At 38.9% G+C, this 18,498-nt stretch overlaps 1 protein-coding gene across 2 annotated transcripts in view; it reads left to right on the forward strand.

The window, feature by feature from the left end:
* Positions 1 to 17,567, forward strand: part of LOC306861545 (serine/threonine-protein kinase WNK1-like) — a 76,416-nt gene extending 58,849 nt beyond the window's left edge. Inside the window, exons 19-28 of one of the 2 annotated variants that reach the window (XR_013783477.1) lie at positions 132 to 1,222; positions 3,299 to 3,379; positions 4,537 to 4,623; positions 4,843 to 4,879; positions 4,991 to 5,055; positions 5,150 to 5,643; positions 5,739 to 5,941; positions 6,858 to 7,035; positions 13,324 to 13,529; positions 13,779 to 17,567. Coding sequence is in view for 1 of the 2 variants with exons in the window: in XM_079403869.1 (XP_079259995.1) it covers positions 132 to 1,222; positions 3,299 to 3,379; positions 4,537 to 4,623; positions 4,843 to 4,879; positions 4,991 to 5,055; positions 5,150 to 5,643; positions 5,739 to 5,941; positions 6,835 to 7,035; positions 13,324 to 13,529; positions 13,779 to 14,123 (2,810 nt within the window). In the remaining variant the exon portion in view is untranslated. Of the gene's footprint in view, positions 1 to 131; positions 1,223 to 3,298; positions 3,380 to 4,536; positions 4,624 to 4,842; positions 4,880 to 4,990; positions 5,056 to 5,149; positions 5,644 to 5,738; positions 5,942 to 6,834; positions 7,036 to 13,323; positions 13,530 to 13,778 lie in introns of both variants that reach the window. The other variant, XM_079403869.1, reaches the window with a different exon arrangement.
* The last annotated feature ends 931 nt before the right edge of the window (positions 17,568 to 18,498 follow it).

Raw genomic sequence — 18,498 nt, forward strand, 5'->3', positions numbered from 1 at the left:
GGACCCAATGTATTTGTCTCTTACTTTAATGTCCATCCTCACTCCTAGTACAAATAGCCTAGACTAGAAAATGTTAGACAACTTATGCAAACGCATATTTATTTCTGTCTTGAATTTTTCTTCTTTATCAGCTGTGTCAGTTGCACTGCCTGCCTTGGGGCTTTCTATGTCTGCGTCTGCAGTTAGTCTACAGCAGGCGTTCTCTGAAATGCGTCAAGGACATTTTGACCCGGGTCCCAGCACTGCGCCGCCTATGCTCCATGTCTCCATGCCCCCTCTGGTTCCCGCCACAGCACCCTTGCCCTCTAGCGCCGCCCCGGTGGTCCCTCCCCTAGTGACTTCTGAAGGGACCTCTTCACCATCTCTACCCTCTGTCTCCATAAACCCTCCAGGGTCATCGTCTCCTCCTCCTACCTTTCCTGCCTCCTCCGTGACCTCCCCTCCAGCCCATTCACAACTCACTCTGCCTCAAAGTGAAGCTGTACCTGCCGTCATCAGTGTTATTTCCACTCCTTCCTCTCTGCCAGTGCCAGCTGTGCCTGCCACTACATCCTTCCCCCAAACCTCAGTCCCCATGCCCGCACCTGCCTGTACTGCTGCCCCGCTCACTCATCCCATGACTCCTATGGGATCTGTTTCTGGTGGCAGTAGTGAACAGCCGCCCATCCCCTCCACTTCAGGTCAGCTCACACCACCGGTCATCCCCACCACAGCCATCCAGATGCCGCCGCTCGCACCATCCACCACCACGATTATTTCCACTTCGTCTGCTCAGTCACAAGTGCCCACCCTCCAGCCGGTTACCACCAACATACCCAACGTGCAACCCACACCCATGCACAGCCAACCTCAAACCTCCACCGTGCCCAATCAGAGCCATGCACATTGTGTAGAATGTGACAGCGACCCACAGGGAAAGGGTGTTGATGACATTCAGGCTCTGGATAAAAAGCTGCGCTCGCTCTTCATGGACCTGGGCTCTGGTCCGCTCTCTGCCCAGTCTGATGTCACATCTGACCCCATGGCGGCCGCAAGCGTCCCTGGCACCTCCTCTCCAACTGCCTGCGCCACCCCTAGCGGCACCCCTCTTCCTCCCTCTAGTTTACCCCTTAACTCCTCTGGTCAGCCCACAGGCTCTCCCATGACATCCATGGGTAATGCCTCCACACCGGTCAGCTACACTCAGACGACTCCATCCAAAGCACCATTATCAAGATTACCAGTGAGTGACCTATTTCTCAAAAATTCAGAAGGCTGATTTAAAGTTTCTCAAGAAACCTATCAACATGTATAGGTCATACTACAAAATCAAAGAAATGTTTTTTTTATATTTTTACAAAGCAAATAAAGCCTATTTTTAGCACAGTTTTTAATTTCATTTAAATTAAAAGTAAACTGTCCCTTAAATGTAAGTGCTATAATGCAAAAAAACTAAACAAATTCTCAAGTACTATAATTTGTGTGTGTGTGTGTGTGTGTGTATATGTATGTACACAGTGGTGTGAAAAAGTGTTGGCCCCCTTCCTGATTTTCTTTTTTTTTTATTTTGCATGTTTGTCACACTTTAATGTTTCAGAACATGAAACAAATTTAAATATTAATCAAAGATAACACAAGTAAACACAACATGCAGTTTTTGAATGAAGTTTTTTTATTATGAAGGGAAAACAAAATCCAAACCCACATGACCCTGTGTGAAAAAGTGCTTGCCCCCTAAAGCTAATAACTGGTTGGGCCACCCTTAGCAGCAACAACTGCAATCAAGCGTTTGCAATAACTTGCAATGAGTCTGTTACAGCGCTGTGGAGGAATTTAGACCCACTCATCTTGGCAGAATCGCTATAATTCAGCCACATTGGAGGGATTTCGAACATGAACCGCCTTTTTAAGGTCATGCCACATCATCTCAATAGGATTCAGGTCAGGACTTTGACTAGGCCACTCCAAAGTCTTCATTTTGTTTTTCTTCAGCCATTCAGAGGTGGATTTGCTGGTGTGTTTTGGATCATTGTCCTGCTGCAGAACCCAAGTTTGCTTCAGCTTGAGGTCACGAACAGATGGCCGGACATAGTCCTTCAGGATTTTTTGGTAGACAGCTGAATTCATGGTTCCATTTATCACAGCAAGTCTTCCAGGTCCTGAAGCAGCAAAACAGCCTCAGACCATCACACTACCACCACCATATTTTACTGTTGGTATGATGTTCTTTTTCTGAAATGCAGTGTTACTTTTACGCCAGATGTAATGGGACACACACCTTCCAAAAAGTTCAACTTTTGTCTCGTCAGCCCACAGAGTATTTTCCCAAAAGTCTTGGGGATCATCAAGATGTTTTCTGGCAAAACTGAGACGATCCTTTATGTTCTTTTTGCTCAGCAGCGGTTTTGAAAACACTTTTTCACACAGGGCCATGTGGGTTTGTTTTTTGTTTTTCCCTTCATAAAAAAACCCTTCATTTAAAAACTGCATGTTGTGTTTACTTGTTATCTTTGATTTAATATTTAAATTTGTTTGATTTGAAACATTAAAGTGTGACAAACATGCAAAAAAAAAAAATCAGGAAGGGGGCCAACACTTTTTCACACCACTGTGTGTGTGTATGTATATATATATATATATATATATATATATATATATATATATATATATATATATATATATATATATATATATATATATATATATATATATATATATATATATATATATAGCTGTATTGTTGCTTTCTATTTTAAACTTAAATGTAATGTTACATTTTAAAATGTTAAATAAATGAAGTTTCTATTCATCAAAGATTCCTAAAAAACAAAACAAAAACAAAAAACTAACTTTTGAATGGTAGCAAGTATTCAGTGTAGTGTGTGTATACATACAGTAATGCGCATTTGGGGCGTAGTTGTCATGAAAACAATGTCACAATGCAAATAAGTTAGACATCATGGTGCCACTTAAAGTAAACACTGTTCTTGTCTTTAACATCTCATTTTATCTTCCCTCTCTCAAACCACTAACAGTATTGAAACCTGTTTGATTTTAATCTTATTTTTAAGCCCAATTTCTGCATGGCTGTTGAGAATCATGAGTCATGACTGACAAAATGCATGGCATTGTAATCCTACATGAATGCCATATAACTCAACTGACACTTAGTATAAGAAAGCTCTAGTCTCATTTTGAGTACAGCTTTGACCATAATGCTCAGTCTTATGCTGCATGTAGCTTGTGGCGGTTCATTGGCACCTCTGCCAGCTCTCGATCTTTACATTGCTTTAGTTTCTCTTCCGTCTTCATTCATTAGGTGTTGCCTGTTGGCCCAGATCAGGCTGGCACGCCGCCCACAGAGCACCTACCACCCTTCCCAGGACCTTGTTTAACTCAGGTGCCCTTTTCTTTCTCACTCTGTCTCACTCTATTTTTATATAGTTGCATTCCTGTAAAACACGCAGAGCATGAGTAAAGATTTTTAATCGCATAAGAATCAAACCTCTGCATGGCGTAGCTTTCCTTTGAGGCCGGTTAGGAGCATGACCTGTGACCCTCATTAACTCAGACTCGCTGCTCTTTCTCTTTTTCTCTGCCGTTGACGAGTGGAGAACAGGAAGGTTGTGATTTCAGAAAACAACATCACACATAAAGCAGTGTTTTGTCTCAAGTTCTGGTCTTATTGGGACTATAATAAAACCTCAAACTCATTTGTTAATAATTATTTTATGATAGTTAAAAGGAAGAATAAATGTGTTTTTCTGTCCCCTTGTTAAATTGATTTAAGAGTTGTTTTACAAAAGCCATAATTCTAGTTTGCCAAGATAGTTTACATTTCCTTTTCATTGTTTCTTTATTTTATTTTTCTTATTTTTAAGTGTGTTGATATGCTTTATGTTTTGAGCTTTGCTTCTGCTCTGACTCTTTGACTTCCCCTTATTGAGTGTAATTTTTCACCCGTAAAACATCAGTGATTTGTCGTTATCTTTTAGCATGTTGTGGATGAAGTTTGATTTCATTCAATTCTCAGTTAATCAAAGTCATTCAGACATTATATAATCTTCCTTGCTCCAAATTGAACCCTGCTTGCATTCACGTCATACTCAGAGAAAATCCTTCCCTTCTGCTTAAGGCGATTTGTACCAAATGCAAGAGACTTTCTCTAATCCTGTAGATTTGATCTGATATTTTTCATCCATCACTTGTGAATAGAAAACTTACTGTGATAGCACTCAGCCGCAAGCCAACCCATACAAAACATTTCAGGAACTGCCGTGCGTGGACCAATTAAAGTATTTACTCTCCATTTCACAGATATGTAGTGGAACATGAAAGGAAGCCTCAGCTTGGATTAAAAGCATTTAGTTCTTCCAGGCAGTGGTCATCTGACCCTGTACTTACTGTAAGAGATCATCTCATGCAGAAGTTAATTAGATACACGGTTCCCCTGCTGTATTTGTGTGCACTTGCCATGAGTAATAAGTGTACGAGTCTGCATGTGTGTGTTTCTTGACGCTAAGTGAACTTGACTAATTGCCGAAATGGATTATTTAGTCCCAGCAGCCCCTAGAGGATCTGGATGCCCAGCTGAGACGGGCGCTGAGTCCAGAGACCGTCCCAATCAACAGTGTCACGCACCAGGTACACGCAACACCGACAGGGGTCTGGCAGAAAACACCAGCACACGTGGATTGAGTGCAGGATCCGTCTTATTTGATTTAATGCAGTTCAAAAAATCTATCTATCTATCATTTTTTTTTAAATCTGTATTTTTACTATTTTTATATATATATATTTTTTTTTTTGCACTTTATGTATAAATGTCTGTAATCTGTTTCTCATTCTTTTTCATTCCTGTAGTCATCTATCACTGGGATGCCACCTGGAGGACAGCCAGGTATGTGCTGCCATTTTACTTAAAAAAAAAAAAAAAAAAAAAGGTTAAGCCTGTTCTCATATTACATGAGCTCATTATCAGCTCTGCTTATTAATGATGATTCTCTTTCAGTTCCGTTTTCTCTGGATGATGAGACAGCAGCTGCAGCTGGAGGATACAAACTGGGACGCTTCCAGGTACCTTGAATTCACAATGTGATAAAAGAAACGGTATGTTCATAGTGTTTGAGTATGACAGCAGGTGGCACTCTTGTTCTCACTCTCGTTTCAGGTGTCAGCGGCTCCTGATGAGAACGCCTCACAGGCTCCCACCACCTCCCATGACTCATCCTCCACATCTTCTTCCTCCACCACCACCATCTCCTCTTCATCATCCTCCTCCACTCTCTCTAGCCCCGAGAACACGCTGCACCGAACCTCCTCTCCCCTTAGAGACACGAAAGCAGATGTGGTAGACGGCCTCCCTGCTCTCCCCAACTGGACAACAACCCAGCCCACCACCATTGGCCGTTTCCAGGTGACCACCAAGACGGACACAACGGTGGGCCGTTTCTCAGTGAGCAGAGCACAGGACGAGGCTCCTGTGGTGAGCTTGCAACCCCCAGAACCCCAGCTGGCACTCCAGGCCCATCCAGCTGTAGGCAACGGTCCAGCTCAGAGCCCCGGGAGCCTCAACAACTCCGTCAGCTCCTACTTCAGTAGCGACAATGACTCCGAGTTTGAAGACGAGGACTTTAAGAGAGAAGTCAGCAAGCTGAGGGAGAAGTATGTTTGGTTTTGATTTAATATGCTGTAACAGGAAAGTGTAACGTAGTTTAAAGATATGCAGTATGATTGTGACTTCCTTATTGTCCTCCTAGGCACATGATGGAGAGTCAGGCGCTTTACACCCGGCAGAAGGCAGAGATTGACACCCTTTTTGCTCGCTTGGGCAAAGCACCTCCCACCATGGTTAACCCTCCCGTTGTGAACCCAGCTGGCCGCAGACGACGTCCCACCAAGAGCAAAAGCAGCAAATCCAGCCGCAGTAGCTCACAGGGCAGCAAGAGTCCTGTACAGCCAGGTATTCACTTGTTCTGCTTTGCCTTTTTGTGCAAATCAGGGGTTGAATTCACAAAACATTTTTAAGAATTTAATTATTCTTAACTGGTTTTGTCGTCTTATTTTCTAACTATAGAGTAAAGTTAAGAAATGTTTTTTTGTGATACAAAATATTTCTTAAGAAGGTTCTCATCTTTTTTTCTCAAGTTGGTTCTATTGACGAAACTTAGGGAAATGTTGAAAAATTATTTAGTTTAAAAGCATTGTATATAAACTAGTGTGTCTTAAATCTTAATTTTTTTTTAAGGAAAAATTTTAAAATATTTAATAAAGTCTTAAAGAAATAGTACACCACAAAATTTGCAAAAAAAAATAGTACCCTCAGTCCATCCAAGATTTGTAAATATTTGGCATTACATCACTTGCTTTCCAGTGGTTCCTCTGCAGTGAATGGGTGCCGTCAGAATGAGTCCAAACAGCTGATAAAACATCACAATAATCCACACCACTCCAGTACATTGATTAATGTCTTGCGAAGTGAAAATCAGCATGTTTGTAAGAAAATGGAGTGTGGATTATTGTGATGTTTTTATCAGCTGTTTGGACTCTCATTCTGACGGCACCCATTCACTACAGAGGGATCCGTTGATATGCAAATGATGCAGTACTAAATTTCTCCAAATTTGTTCTGATGATTAAAAAAAAAATCTTGGATGGCAAGATGTAAACAAATTTTCAACTTGGGGTATACTTTTCCTTCAACAATTTTTCAAAAACTGCATTAACAAAATTTCTTAACAACTTTTATTAGACGATTTGTATGAATTCAGCCCCAGAAACTTCAAATCTGTGTTTTTGTCCTGGCTCTGATCAGTGCTTCTATATGTATGTGTGTTTTTGTTGGTGGTCTTACAGCAACGAGCACTTTATCTGCACAGAGCGCTCCCTCTGTGTACCCGCCTCAGCAGGCCTTCCTGGCCCCTGGTGGGATGATAGATGGGAGGAGCAGCCCTCTGCTCCAGTCCTTCAAACCCTCCCCTTCTAATGAGAACCTGTGCTCTGCTTACACCAGTGACGCCACACTCTCTGCGCCCAGTTTGTGTGTCACCTCGCAAGGTAAAAATAAAGAAACCTAACACATCACAGCCCTAAGCTTGACCCTGTGCTTTTTATTTTTTACTACACACAAAGTAACAAAGATAAATTGACAGTAGGGGTGGGCAGAAAGCAGAAAAAACATTGTGCATAATAGTGTGCAAATTTGTTATGTGAATTGCAAAGTAAAACGTTTAAATCATATTTGAACCATTGAAATTAAATGCATCTGTTGTCATTACAATTAAATGCATTTCTAAACATTTAAATATTTTTATAAATCAATCTTAAATTTAATTAAAAAAAATCTTAAATTATTTGTATTAAAAAGTCTAGATTTCTCTCTTCTTATTTTAAAATGGTAAGCATTGCTTTGATTTCAAAATAAGGGACAACTGTTCGTGCTTCACCTTCTTCCTTGCAAATTTATGCCAAAATGATGGTATTTATGACTAATTTCTGTATATCGCCCACTCCTAAATAACTTAGTTTACTATTTCGGTTTTGTCATTTTTGGATGTTTTAGTCACATTAAGCAGCTTTGGCCTATTTCCTGTGAGACCTCCAAATTTGAGGAGAAAACTTCAGGATGACACAGTTGGAAGAAACTTGTCCAGCAGTCATTAAAATGTTATTTTCCCCTCTAATGTTCCTATGATTTTTGTGGTGGATCATATATCGGCCCTATTTGTGGTAGTGCAGGTGAATCAACTCTAAACCTAGGAATACTTGCTTTGCCTATCTGAGAAAGCGCACGCTTTGGTTTGGATGAATCTGCAGGGCTGATGCTTGTGCCTCCAGGGGGTGCTTTTCCTCCCCTTCTTTTCCATACAGCTAGACGCTCACCCACCCAGGGCCACTCCTCCCCTCCTTCACCTCCTTCACTCTCTCTATCTGTCAGGAATTCATGGCTTACTGACCTCTGTTACCATTCTCACTGTGTATTTGTGTACGTTTCCTTTCTCTCTCTCTCTCTCTCTCTCTCTGCTATCTGCTCCATCTCTTTCTCTCTCTCTCTCTCACTGTCTCTTCCTCTTTTCCACCTTTCTCTTTCCCTCTTTTTGTACCACAGGCTGTGTAAAGTTCAGCTGTGGGTCGGAGAGAGTGACCTTCAAACCAGGTGGCAGGAGGACGCGTTTTCTGAGTACGCCCTGCTTGGCTCTTTGTGTGTAACGCTTTTTCTTTTGTCTCTTTCCTACAATGTCATGTGATTAGTTCTTGATTCTGCCAAGCCTTCTGGTTGGCCGATCATCTCAGACATTGTGTCATGAATCTTAAAAACAACTTGTGCTCATTGCTTAACAGTTATCGTTCATATCCCATAATGCACTAGTGTAACCTATGAGGTCCGATTAATTATTTCTAATTCAGCTGTGTTCACAATGGACACTTGGACATTTGTAGTTCATCTTACAAGTTTTAATATTTTCCTTCATTTATGCTTTGGTTTAACATCATAACAAAATGTCCAAATTGCTAAAGATAATTACTAATCATTTAAAAGATGAATAACATGCTGCATTTGACAGTGTCCCAAAACAGTACGGCTTGTACTTTAACAGTTCCCAAGTAGTTTAAGAAATTTATACTGAAAGCGGGAAAATACTTATCAGTTTCACCAAAAATCACTGCTGGATGCCATAAACAACTTTGTCCAATTGTTGTCATTATAGCTAATAATTTAAATGTGCCGTGTCCATATACTGGTACTTCGTATCATTATTAATAATAAAAAGGTATCATGAACTAATAATAAACATCATTTATTAATGTAGGTAAATATTCATTTCTACATATGCTAAATAATAATTTCAAGGTGTATAAATCAGTAAAGTTTATATATTATGAACAAAAAAATGAACAAGCCTAGATTAAGGGCCTAATAAACCTAGATTAATAAATTGTGTATAGTAGTTTATTGTTAGTGTTATTATAGTATTATTGATATACTATTAAAATATGTATTAATATTTTGAATTAGTTTTTGTTTTGTTTTACTAATTGTATTTACTTGTCACTTTCATTTATACATATTTAACATTTAATTTACAGTTATAATATATAATATATTTCAATATTGTGGTATACAATTATATTTAATATTTATTCTTATTTCTATTTTAGTTATTTTATATACTACTATAATTTTTTCTTTATCTTTCTACTTCAAGTTCAGTTAATTGCCAAGGCATTTCTAAATTCTGTTTGTTTTTTAAGTGTAATATTTTTATATTAATTTAAATTTGATATTTTATTTTAACTTTTTTTTTTGTTTGGGTTTTTTTTTTTTTTCTTTCAATTACCAAAAATTTATGATTTTTAATAGTTTTATTTTACAGTAAGATTGTTAGTTCATGATACCTACTGTAATGCAAGTACTAACGGTACTCTATTGTAAATTGTTAGCCATATAGTATTATCATATAATGATATGTTGGTATAATATAATTATATGGCTCATGTTCTTCAGTATTGTTTGGCTCTTCCTTTTCTGACACATGCAGTGTGAATCTGCAACTTACTACTCTCATTTCCTCATATTATTTATGTAATAATTCACACACATTTTTATAATTAAATCTCTTGAAAGGAGTGAACTGAAAACAGCTGAAACGGTGACTAATATTTCTCCAAACTAGGCAAGTCAGTGCATATGTCTTACAATCTGATGAATTTTCCTTAGTCTCTTTTCTTTTATTTAAAAAAAAAAAAATTCAAGTCCCTCAGAGCAGGTACTTTCACACATCCTCTCACATCAGCACAGTCTTTCTTTGCAAGCTTATCTTTTTTTAGCTGCCCTCACAAAGTTTAGTCACAACCACACGTGAACCTTCCTTCGCTCACCCCACCTTCACTGAGCATGAGCGTAACAGCCATCAGGGCTTGATTTCAGGTTTTAGACTAGCATGTTCTGATACACTCCCATAATGCACTGTGTCGGATGTGGAGTTACTGTAACACTGATTCTCTCCAATCCCACCGTTCTCTCCATGCTTCAGGGAAGATGGTGAAAAAAGTGTGCCCCTGCAACCAACTCTGTAGTAATTATCTCTCTTTTTTTACATCCTCCCACTCCTCCTTCCCTCTCTTTCCTGTCGTCACCTCTTGCTTCATGTCCTGTGGCCTGTTGAAGCTGGTATTCCCGCTAAGCTCTCAGGCTGACTTGAGCATTTCTTTCCTGTGATGACCCATTCATGTGTTTATAAGTGTGGCATGCCACGTGTGTTTTCACTCTCAAATTAAAGTCGCACTGCCCTAAATTTGAAACCGAACTGGAAATCACTCTCGATAAACGCCTCGCCACGCAATGATGCCACTCTCAGCAGCAGACTGACTAATGCACTCTAAATGGACCCGTCTGAGCACTCATCCCTTTACGCACAAGCCAGTTTAAAGCCCCAGACTCCCTTCTGCGCTCTTCCTTTAGCCCCTTAAGACTCATCCCGCTTACTGCACATCGACCTCATCCTGTTTGGATGGCGTTTCTCACCCATTACAAGGGTCTAATGTGGCCTGGCTGTTTTCCCCCTCACTGTGCACAAGGCTTAATCGCTATCCAGTGCACAAGCCACCTTATTGAGGGAATACAACTCACATTTTGCACACAGAAAGGTAGGTTTTTACAAAGAGGATTCCGGGATCCTACAGTAATGAACAAAGTGAATGGAAGTCATCCAGTAAATGCTGAAGTCAAGCTGTGTGTGGAGCCTCCACCTCTCCCTAACCCCTTTTCCACCAGGGGGTGCTAGTGCTTGGCTATTGAAACCTTTTTTTTTTTTGGCCAAATCTATATTCAGGTTTTATGAATATTGTAACATCCACAATATTTTATGTGGATACATGTATTTGATCAGAAATAAAATATTATTGTGAAATATTATTACACTTTAAAATGACTGTTTTCTAATTTTGTATATTTGAAATAGAATTTATTTCTATGATCAAAGCTGAATTTTCTGCAACATTACTCCACTGTTCAGTGTCACACGATCCTTTAGAAATCATTCTGATATGCTAATTTGCTACTCAAGAAACATTTATTCTTATCAATGTTGAAAACCTTTGTGCTGCTTAATTAATATTCTTGTGCAACCCCTGATATTTTTCAGGATTATTTGATGAATAGTTCAAAAGAATGTAATTTATTTGAAATACCGTATAAATGTTTTGTAACATTATCAAAGTATTTACTATCTCTTTTGTGCCAAATAAAATAGTAATATTTCTTTTAAAAAGATAAATAAATAAAATTAAAATATTAAATGTAAATAATCCTTTAGATTTCTAATTAAATGTATAATTAATCAAATTTAACTTAAATTCATTAAATATATTAAATACTACCATGATGCATAAATTCTTTATTTAAATCAATATCATATGAATTAATATAATTCAGAATAGTTTTTACACAATATTGACTATGATATATTAAAATAATGCCGTTGCAAAAAAATATATATATTAATAAAATGTGTTTGTGTAAAAATAGCAATCTATTAATATGTTTATTATAAATTAATAAAGTATATACATTTTAATTTATATATAAAATATAAATTTATAAACTATACACAAACTATACCCTTTTTTTTTTTTTATATTCATTAAATTTTAAAGGCCAGTATAAAACACTTTTCCTTCAGTGGAAATGTATGAAATTGGGCCAGATTGGATACTGGCTTTGGCGCCAGCACCAGCATGGTGGAAAAGGAGTAGCTATATATATCAAAGCATGGCTTGCTCTGGACTACATCGCCCAGAATTCCTTTTGGTGCTTCGGTCTTGGCACAATGTGTCGTCTTTTTGTTGCTGCACTCTGGAGGGGCTGTGTTTGCCATCCTAACAGGTCTTATCTGTGTCACCGGGTGGCTGTCTGGATAGCTAGATATTTGTGCTGTTTCTATTTAACTGTGCAAGATTTGATTTTAGAAAAAAAAAATTCCCCATCAGCTTTATTTTTGACTTACAAACTATTCTTCAAATGCATCAGCTCTTTGTTCCTCGACAGATATGTGTAGATAAATGGACCAATCAGCTTATACCAGTGCATGTTGAAGGACCGTTGTTTCTTAGTCATGACAGTGATGAGTCTTACGAAGGAGCTGAGGCATTTCCACTCATTTTGCCAATTTGTCATCTTGCTTCACATTAATTGCTCAGTAAACAGAGCTTTTTTGTAAAAAAAAAACAAAATGTACCACAATCACGGCAATGCTTTGTTTTTCATAAAGAGGCTTATTTACTCATACTGCTAATTTTAATGTGCTAACAAGATTAAGACCCGTTTTTTGTCCTAGTTTAGCTAATGGTACTAATCAACAATCTTATTATGCTTCTGAATAATAGCTGTTGAAAGTTTTATATTGTTAGCCTCCATGAATTTTGAGACATTGCAGTTCAGTTTAATCTAATACTGGAGCTCATGGTGAATCCATTTCCATTCCACCACCCTTTTGCTCCCTCTTGTTTTGCAATAAAAACAACCATGGCGAGCATGGTAATGGTAATGCGAAGCACTAGGTTTATGCACCGATGCAGAGATGGTGTTTTAATATTGTCTTCGTGACCTGTTTTGCAGGCTGGAGTCAAAGTGATAAAAGTGTCACTTTAGCCTCAGAGCGGATGCCCAGGTGCTCGATAGGGCCTCACTGCCATGACTTTTTGTATACACATGATGACATTATATTATACAGTTGTGCTCTTAAGTTTACATACCCTTTATATAATCTGCCGTATGTTTTGCTTTTATTTAAATTAGAAGAAATTGCATTTTTTTGTGTGTTGTCCTGAAGAACCTGCATAACAGATATTTTAATAAAATCATAAGTCAAAATAACAGTTTAAATTTAATAATTGTTAGCATTTTCAAACCCTTTAGTTATCAATATATTGCTCTATTCTCTTTATTTTAAATGTCTTCCTTTTACTGACAGCAGCTCTATTTATTTGAATCAAGCTTTTAGTGGTTTAACTAAAGATTTCTTTATTTCCAGGTTAAAATGTCATTTTGAATGCAGCATTTTAAATATCATGCTTTTGATTCTCACTTGTCAAGTAAAATCTGTTTTGTCAAAAAATCTGAATTAGGGCAGAACTAAATAAAAAAAATTAAAGTTTTTAAATCAAACATTTTTCAGATTATATAATGTGTATGTAATCTAATGTGAGGAACTGTATATAAAAATATACACACATTAATATAGTCTGTGGGGCTTCAGATTGTATCAGCTGTTTCAATATGATGTGTGTTGCACTGACTTCCTTTTTACGATCGTATTCTCTTTTCCTGTCTTTTTCTCCACTCAGGGACGAGCAGCACCAACACAGTAGCGGGAACCGTTCAGAATCAAAACCAGCCGTCCATCTCTCAGTCCCAGAGCTGCAAGGGCATGTTCACAGACGAGCTGCACAAATTAGTGGACAACTGGGCCAGGGACGCTATGAACCTGTCGCAGGGCAAGAGAGGCTCCAAGCACCAACAACAAGTGGCTCCTCAGGCCCATTGCTACGAAGTAAGACTTTGTCCTTCACAGTTCTCAACCTTTCTCAACTTCTCAACTTTTAGGCCCTCAAAGTCCACTTTCCTGCAGAGTTTAGCTCCGATCCTAATCAAATACATCTGAACAAGCTAATCAAGGTCTTCTAGAATGTTACAGGCAGGTGATTTTGATCAAGGTTGGAGCTAAAGAAAAGCTAGCCTTGAGGGCCAGAGTTGAGAATCTGTGCTCTAGATAAAAGTTTTTTCTTTCTCCTCTTCTCAGATGGTTCCTCCTACCAACATGGGCCGTAAGTACTCGGCTCCTGGCCAGCTGTGCCCAAGCATCGCTTCAACTCTGAGCGGCCACCCGCCCATGCCCAACACTCCCGCTACCTCTCTGGGAGCCCGGAAGGGCTCCTTGTGTCCCACGCCGCAGTATGGCTACCCCTCTGCACCTTACAGCACCCAGTGGGCTGGTTCGGTCGCGCATACCCAGGCCGGTCTGCTGGCCACCTCGCAACCCCTGGGACAGTATCCCCAGGTTCCCACCCCTTTACAGACCTTCCACATCAGCACTTTGCAAAAGTCAGTCAGCCACCCAGGTGGACCCAACCTGAAGACCACGTAGGGCAGGGCCTAGCCGCGCCAGGCCTAAATAACTCTCGAGTTGAGGGGAAGAAAGGGGGGCGGACTGGGCAAGCTTTGAGTGCATTGTAGAGATTCTGTCACACGACTTGATGGTTGAGAAAGAAGATGCCAGAATCTGCATGCATGCATGCTTACAGATACGTCATGGGGATGATGTACAACAGTGCAAAGGATAAGAGAAGATGCAAATAAAACAACAGACAATGGTGTGCAATGTTACGTGGCCAAAGAAGGTGTGACCATTTTCATTGTTAAGGTGTGTAGTGATGGCATCCTTCACCTCCCAGCCCCCAAACATTTGTCAAGGGGTTCGATTAGAGGTTTGCTGACCTAAAATGGAATGAATGCCACCGGCATCCATCTGTATATCCTCCTGATAAATTCATACATGAAGCATGTCAACAAAAACAGAGGTCGGGTGGGTGACGGTGAGCAGCGAAGAGACGAACCTAGTTCCCCTCTTGCCCTAAACCCTCTGCTGCAATGCCATGGAACAATGCAATAATTACAATGGTAGAAAAAAGCCCATTTTAAAACACAGGAAGTGGCCTTCATTAGATAAAATGACAAAATCCATGTACAGATATCCTTTGTTTTTAAATTGGGATACGAGGGTTTGATTTCATTCATGTGGTTGGTTGGTTTATCTTCCCTATGCCCTTCAAGCCGGCCTTGTGTAGCAGAATGTTAGGGACAGTACTTTTTTTTTTTTTTTTTTTTGTCACATGTTCAGAGGCCTTTCAGCTGCCCCCCGAGATTTGTACTACAAAGTTCCTACATGCATCCCAGCATGCACATTCACACTCTTATCATCCTCTTCTGGTTATCTCTTCGGGCCACACCACAAGGTGACTTGTAAAATAGTGGATAAAATCAGTTGGATTGAGGTTTGGATACAGGATTGGTTGCCTTGGAGGCCCGAGAAGCTTTAGATCTATGGCTAATTATCAGCTTTTTCTAATCATGGCAGCATTAGGGGCCTCTTACAATAGTTTGATCGAGACATTCAAATAAGGAGTCGTGTTCTGTATGGACCTGTATTTACTCATCAGTTTTTGATGTTGAAACACTGTGATTATTATAAATGTTGTTGGACAACATTAGATGAAAAGAAAATAGACAAAAAAACAAAAAAAAACATGAAATTTTGGAGAGTTTGGATATTAGTGTTCATGAGCTGTAAGGCTAGCTATTTCATTATTCACATCTTATTGGAGACACTTTAACCCTTTTTTCCCCTTTGTACTTTCTTTATATTATTAGATAAATGTGAATGTAAATGGATTCAATTAACATACTTGAAGAAACAAATCTTTCCCTCTTTCCCTAAGCCCGGTGAGCTTTCTGAAGATTCTAGTGCCTTGCTTTATTTTTGTGTTACGTTTTTTGCTTCGGGATTTGATATATAAGGCAGCGGAGAGTCTCTGGTTGTAGTGCTGGACTTCACAGAGGGTGATTATTAAAATATTGCAGGAACGAGGTGTTGTTTTGAATTGGCTACGACTGAAACCATTTGATGGCACAGTCCTAGTCGCAAAAAGCTTCATATATAAGGTGCGCAAACACACAATCCAGCCATTATATCACATTCAAAGGCTGTGAAAGTGCTTGAGGGTTGAGTTAGATGCTTTGATCAATCTACCTTAGTATGCAAGTGGAAGTGTGCCTATCATCAGCACATAGATGAGTCATTTAAACTTCTTTCGAAAACCACGGCGTCTTTGTTTTCCCGATGGATTCTTAAACGGCGGGAACGGTTCTTGTGAAGGTGAGGGATCGGCTCAGATAGAAACGTAGGACGAGGAAAGTTAGTACGCATGGGGACAGTATGTTGTAAGTATTTCAAAACCACCAATAGCTTAGATGTTTTTCCAGCACTGCTTAATCGGTTTTGACGCCATCCAGTGTCGAATCCTCTCCGGTGTGCATAGGGAGACCCGTTTGACTCATTTAGCAACAGATGTGACAGCAAGTCGAGAAAAGGACCAGGAAGGTGGGAAAAGACAGTTAGCAACCCTCACCGACACAAAAACGCCACTCTCTGCCAAAACAGCACTGTTGAAGACTATTTCTCGCTGGTTTCTCTGCAATTCGCTTCTTTTTAACTCTCACTGCCCGTGTAAGTTCTCACATCACCGTACTGACAACGGCCTTCGGTTTTATGGCAGATCAGTAGCTTCTTTTGGAGGATCTCACTCTCTCTCTTTTTGTAGTAATCAGTCAAATCACTCTTGTAAATGCTTTGGTTTAATCAAAATACTAGACCTGCAGTGTCAAACTACCTTTTAGCACATTCGACTGTGCAGATGAATAGAGAACAGTCCTGATCCACCAGAAACAAATGTACAGATCCTTAGAGCATTTTATTTGGGGTACAAAAACATAGTGGAGATGCTCTCATCACCTTAACTACTGAAAGGACTTAGATTACATCTCGTTACATACTGCTTAGTGTGCCGTCTGCGTGAAACGTCTGGTACAGGAACTTCACTTTACGTCAGCTGTACAGTTTAGATTCTCAACTGGCTCTCTATATTCAAAATCTGATCGTTTTACCTTTATCTCTTGCTTTGTACACAACGCTTTACCTGTAGACAGCTCGTTTTTACCCACTTTGTCGCTCGGTTTGTTCAAACTGTGAACACATCAAAAGGTCTAACAAAGAGGTCCAACCTGCTCAGTGTTCAGACTAATGAAATGCTACCTTCTGAGTGCCATGTCCCTGTTCCAGATATGACGCAAGTGTTCATTTGCTCTAGCTATAAGAAACAGGTCGCTAATGTAACTGCAGTGCAGGAAGTACAACATTAAACAAGATTCACCTCTGACCTCTGATGTAAATGATACAGCACCTTGGAAAATGAAAAAAAAATAAAACGTCTTTTTTCTTTGCTTTGAACAAAAAAATATGGTTGTAGCGTGCTGAGTATCGCTAAACATTCGGTTTATGGTGAAAAAAAAAACAATAAAATGTATTTTTTCTTTCTTTTTGCATGAGACTTTAGTTACACAGAAAAAATGCACACAGACTCACTCAAAACTATCTTATTGAATGAATCCCTCCTTACTAGTCGCTCTCATGTTGAAAGAAATACAACAGAACAATGTTTACTTAATGCTACTGACCTGTCATTAAGTTATTTTGTTTTGTACTACTATCTGATCCGCTTGTTTTGCTCTTTTGAGTCTCTAGATTTCCTCTGGCGACTTTCATTCAGTGTTTTGTTTTTCTCCGTATGATATTTAACATTGTACAAAATGGAGTTACTTAAAATGAAAACCAAACAAAAACATGTAGGGAATCATCGGCAATGTTTAACTGTATGTTTTGCACTAAGTATAGGATGTTCAAGCTTCATATAAAACTGCGCTTTGCGCTCCAATAAAACAGCATTTGTTACCCTATTTGTAAACTTAATAAAGTCATTTAAATAAATTAAGCTTGCCTCCGCTTCTCAATTCACAGTGGATGCTGGATTCATTATAATGCAGTTCAGAGCAATAGAGTTGATGAGACTGAATGATACTTAAGTGCATTTAATATCAATACATTATGTCTCTACTACTGCACTTTGATATGTGTGCCCACCTTGTGTCATATACTGTATGTCCAATAATTATTTGTGTTCATACTAGCCAACCTGCATGCAATGTAGAAAGAGAATGAGGAGTTTTGGTTGAATGGGTTGTGGCACTAAATCTTTATCTGGCAGTGATCCTATTTTGGAGGTGAGTGACACGCACTCTGTCCTTCTACGTGTGCACATGCACTCTGCCCTGTCCTCCTAAATGTGTACGTATATTATGTGTCTTAACCATTTTTCACATTGGTGATTCTGATTCAGACCAGCAATGAGTCAACTGAGAACATCCCATTTCCATATTCTTTTGACGTGCTTTTACAAACACAAGCAAACCCTCAAGGCCAAGTAAATTATTAGTAGTAGTATTATTTTTACTATATGAGCAATTCTCTTAACAAAGCTTCTTCACTGCTTATTAATATCCGAAAGGCTTATTATGTGGTCCAATGAACATGCAATATGTCTCCTAAAACACCCTTCTTCTTTTTTTTATTTTAGATCGTTGCCCCTCATGATTCTTACACTCATCTTGAAAATGGCATAAAGGTTTAAAAATAATAATAATAATCTGAAACCGATGTGAACATATAAATACTACATTTCTAGGAATTTGGCATGTGTTTTAAACTAGATATTTAAAAGCTCAATTTTGTTTGTCATTCTAACATACACTCTTATATGCCCCAGTATTTTTTGCTTTTGTTGCCTCTGGATATAATTACTAAGATTATTTTAATGCACTGCTTCTGTGATTTCTTGTGATAACATTTT

The sequence above is a fragment of the Barbus barbus genome, assembly GCF_936440315.1.
Source record: "Barbus barbus genome assembly, chromosome: 42".
NCBI lineage: Eukaryota > Metazoa > Chordata > Actinopteri > Cypriniformes > Cyprinidae > Barbus > Barbus barbus.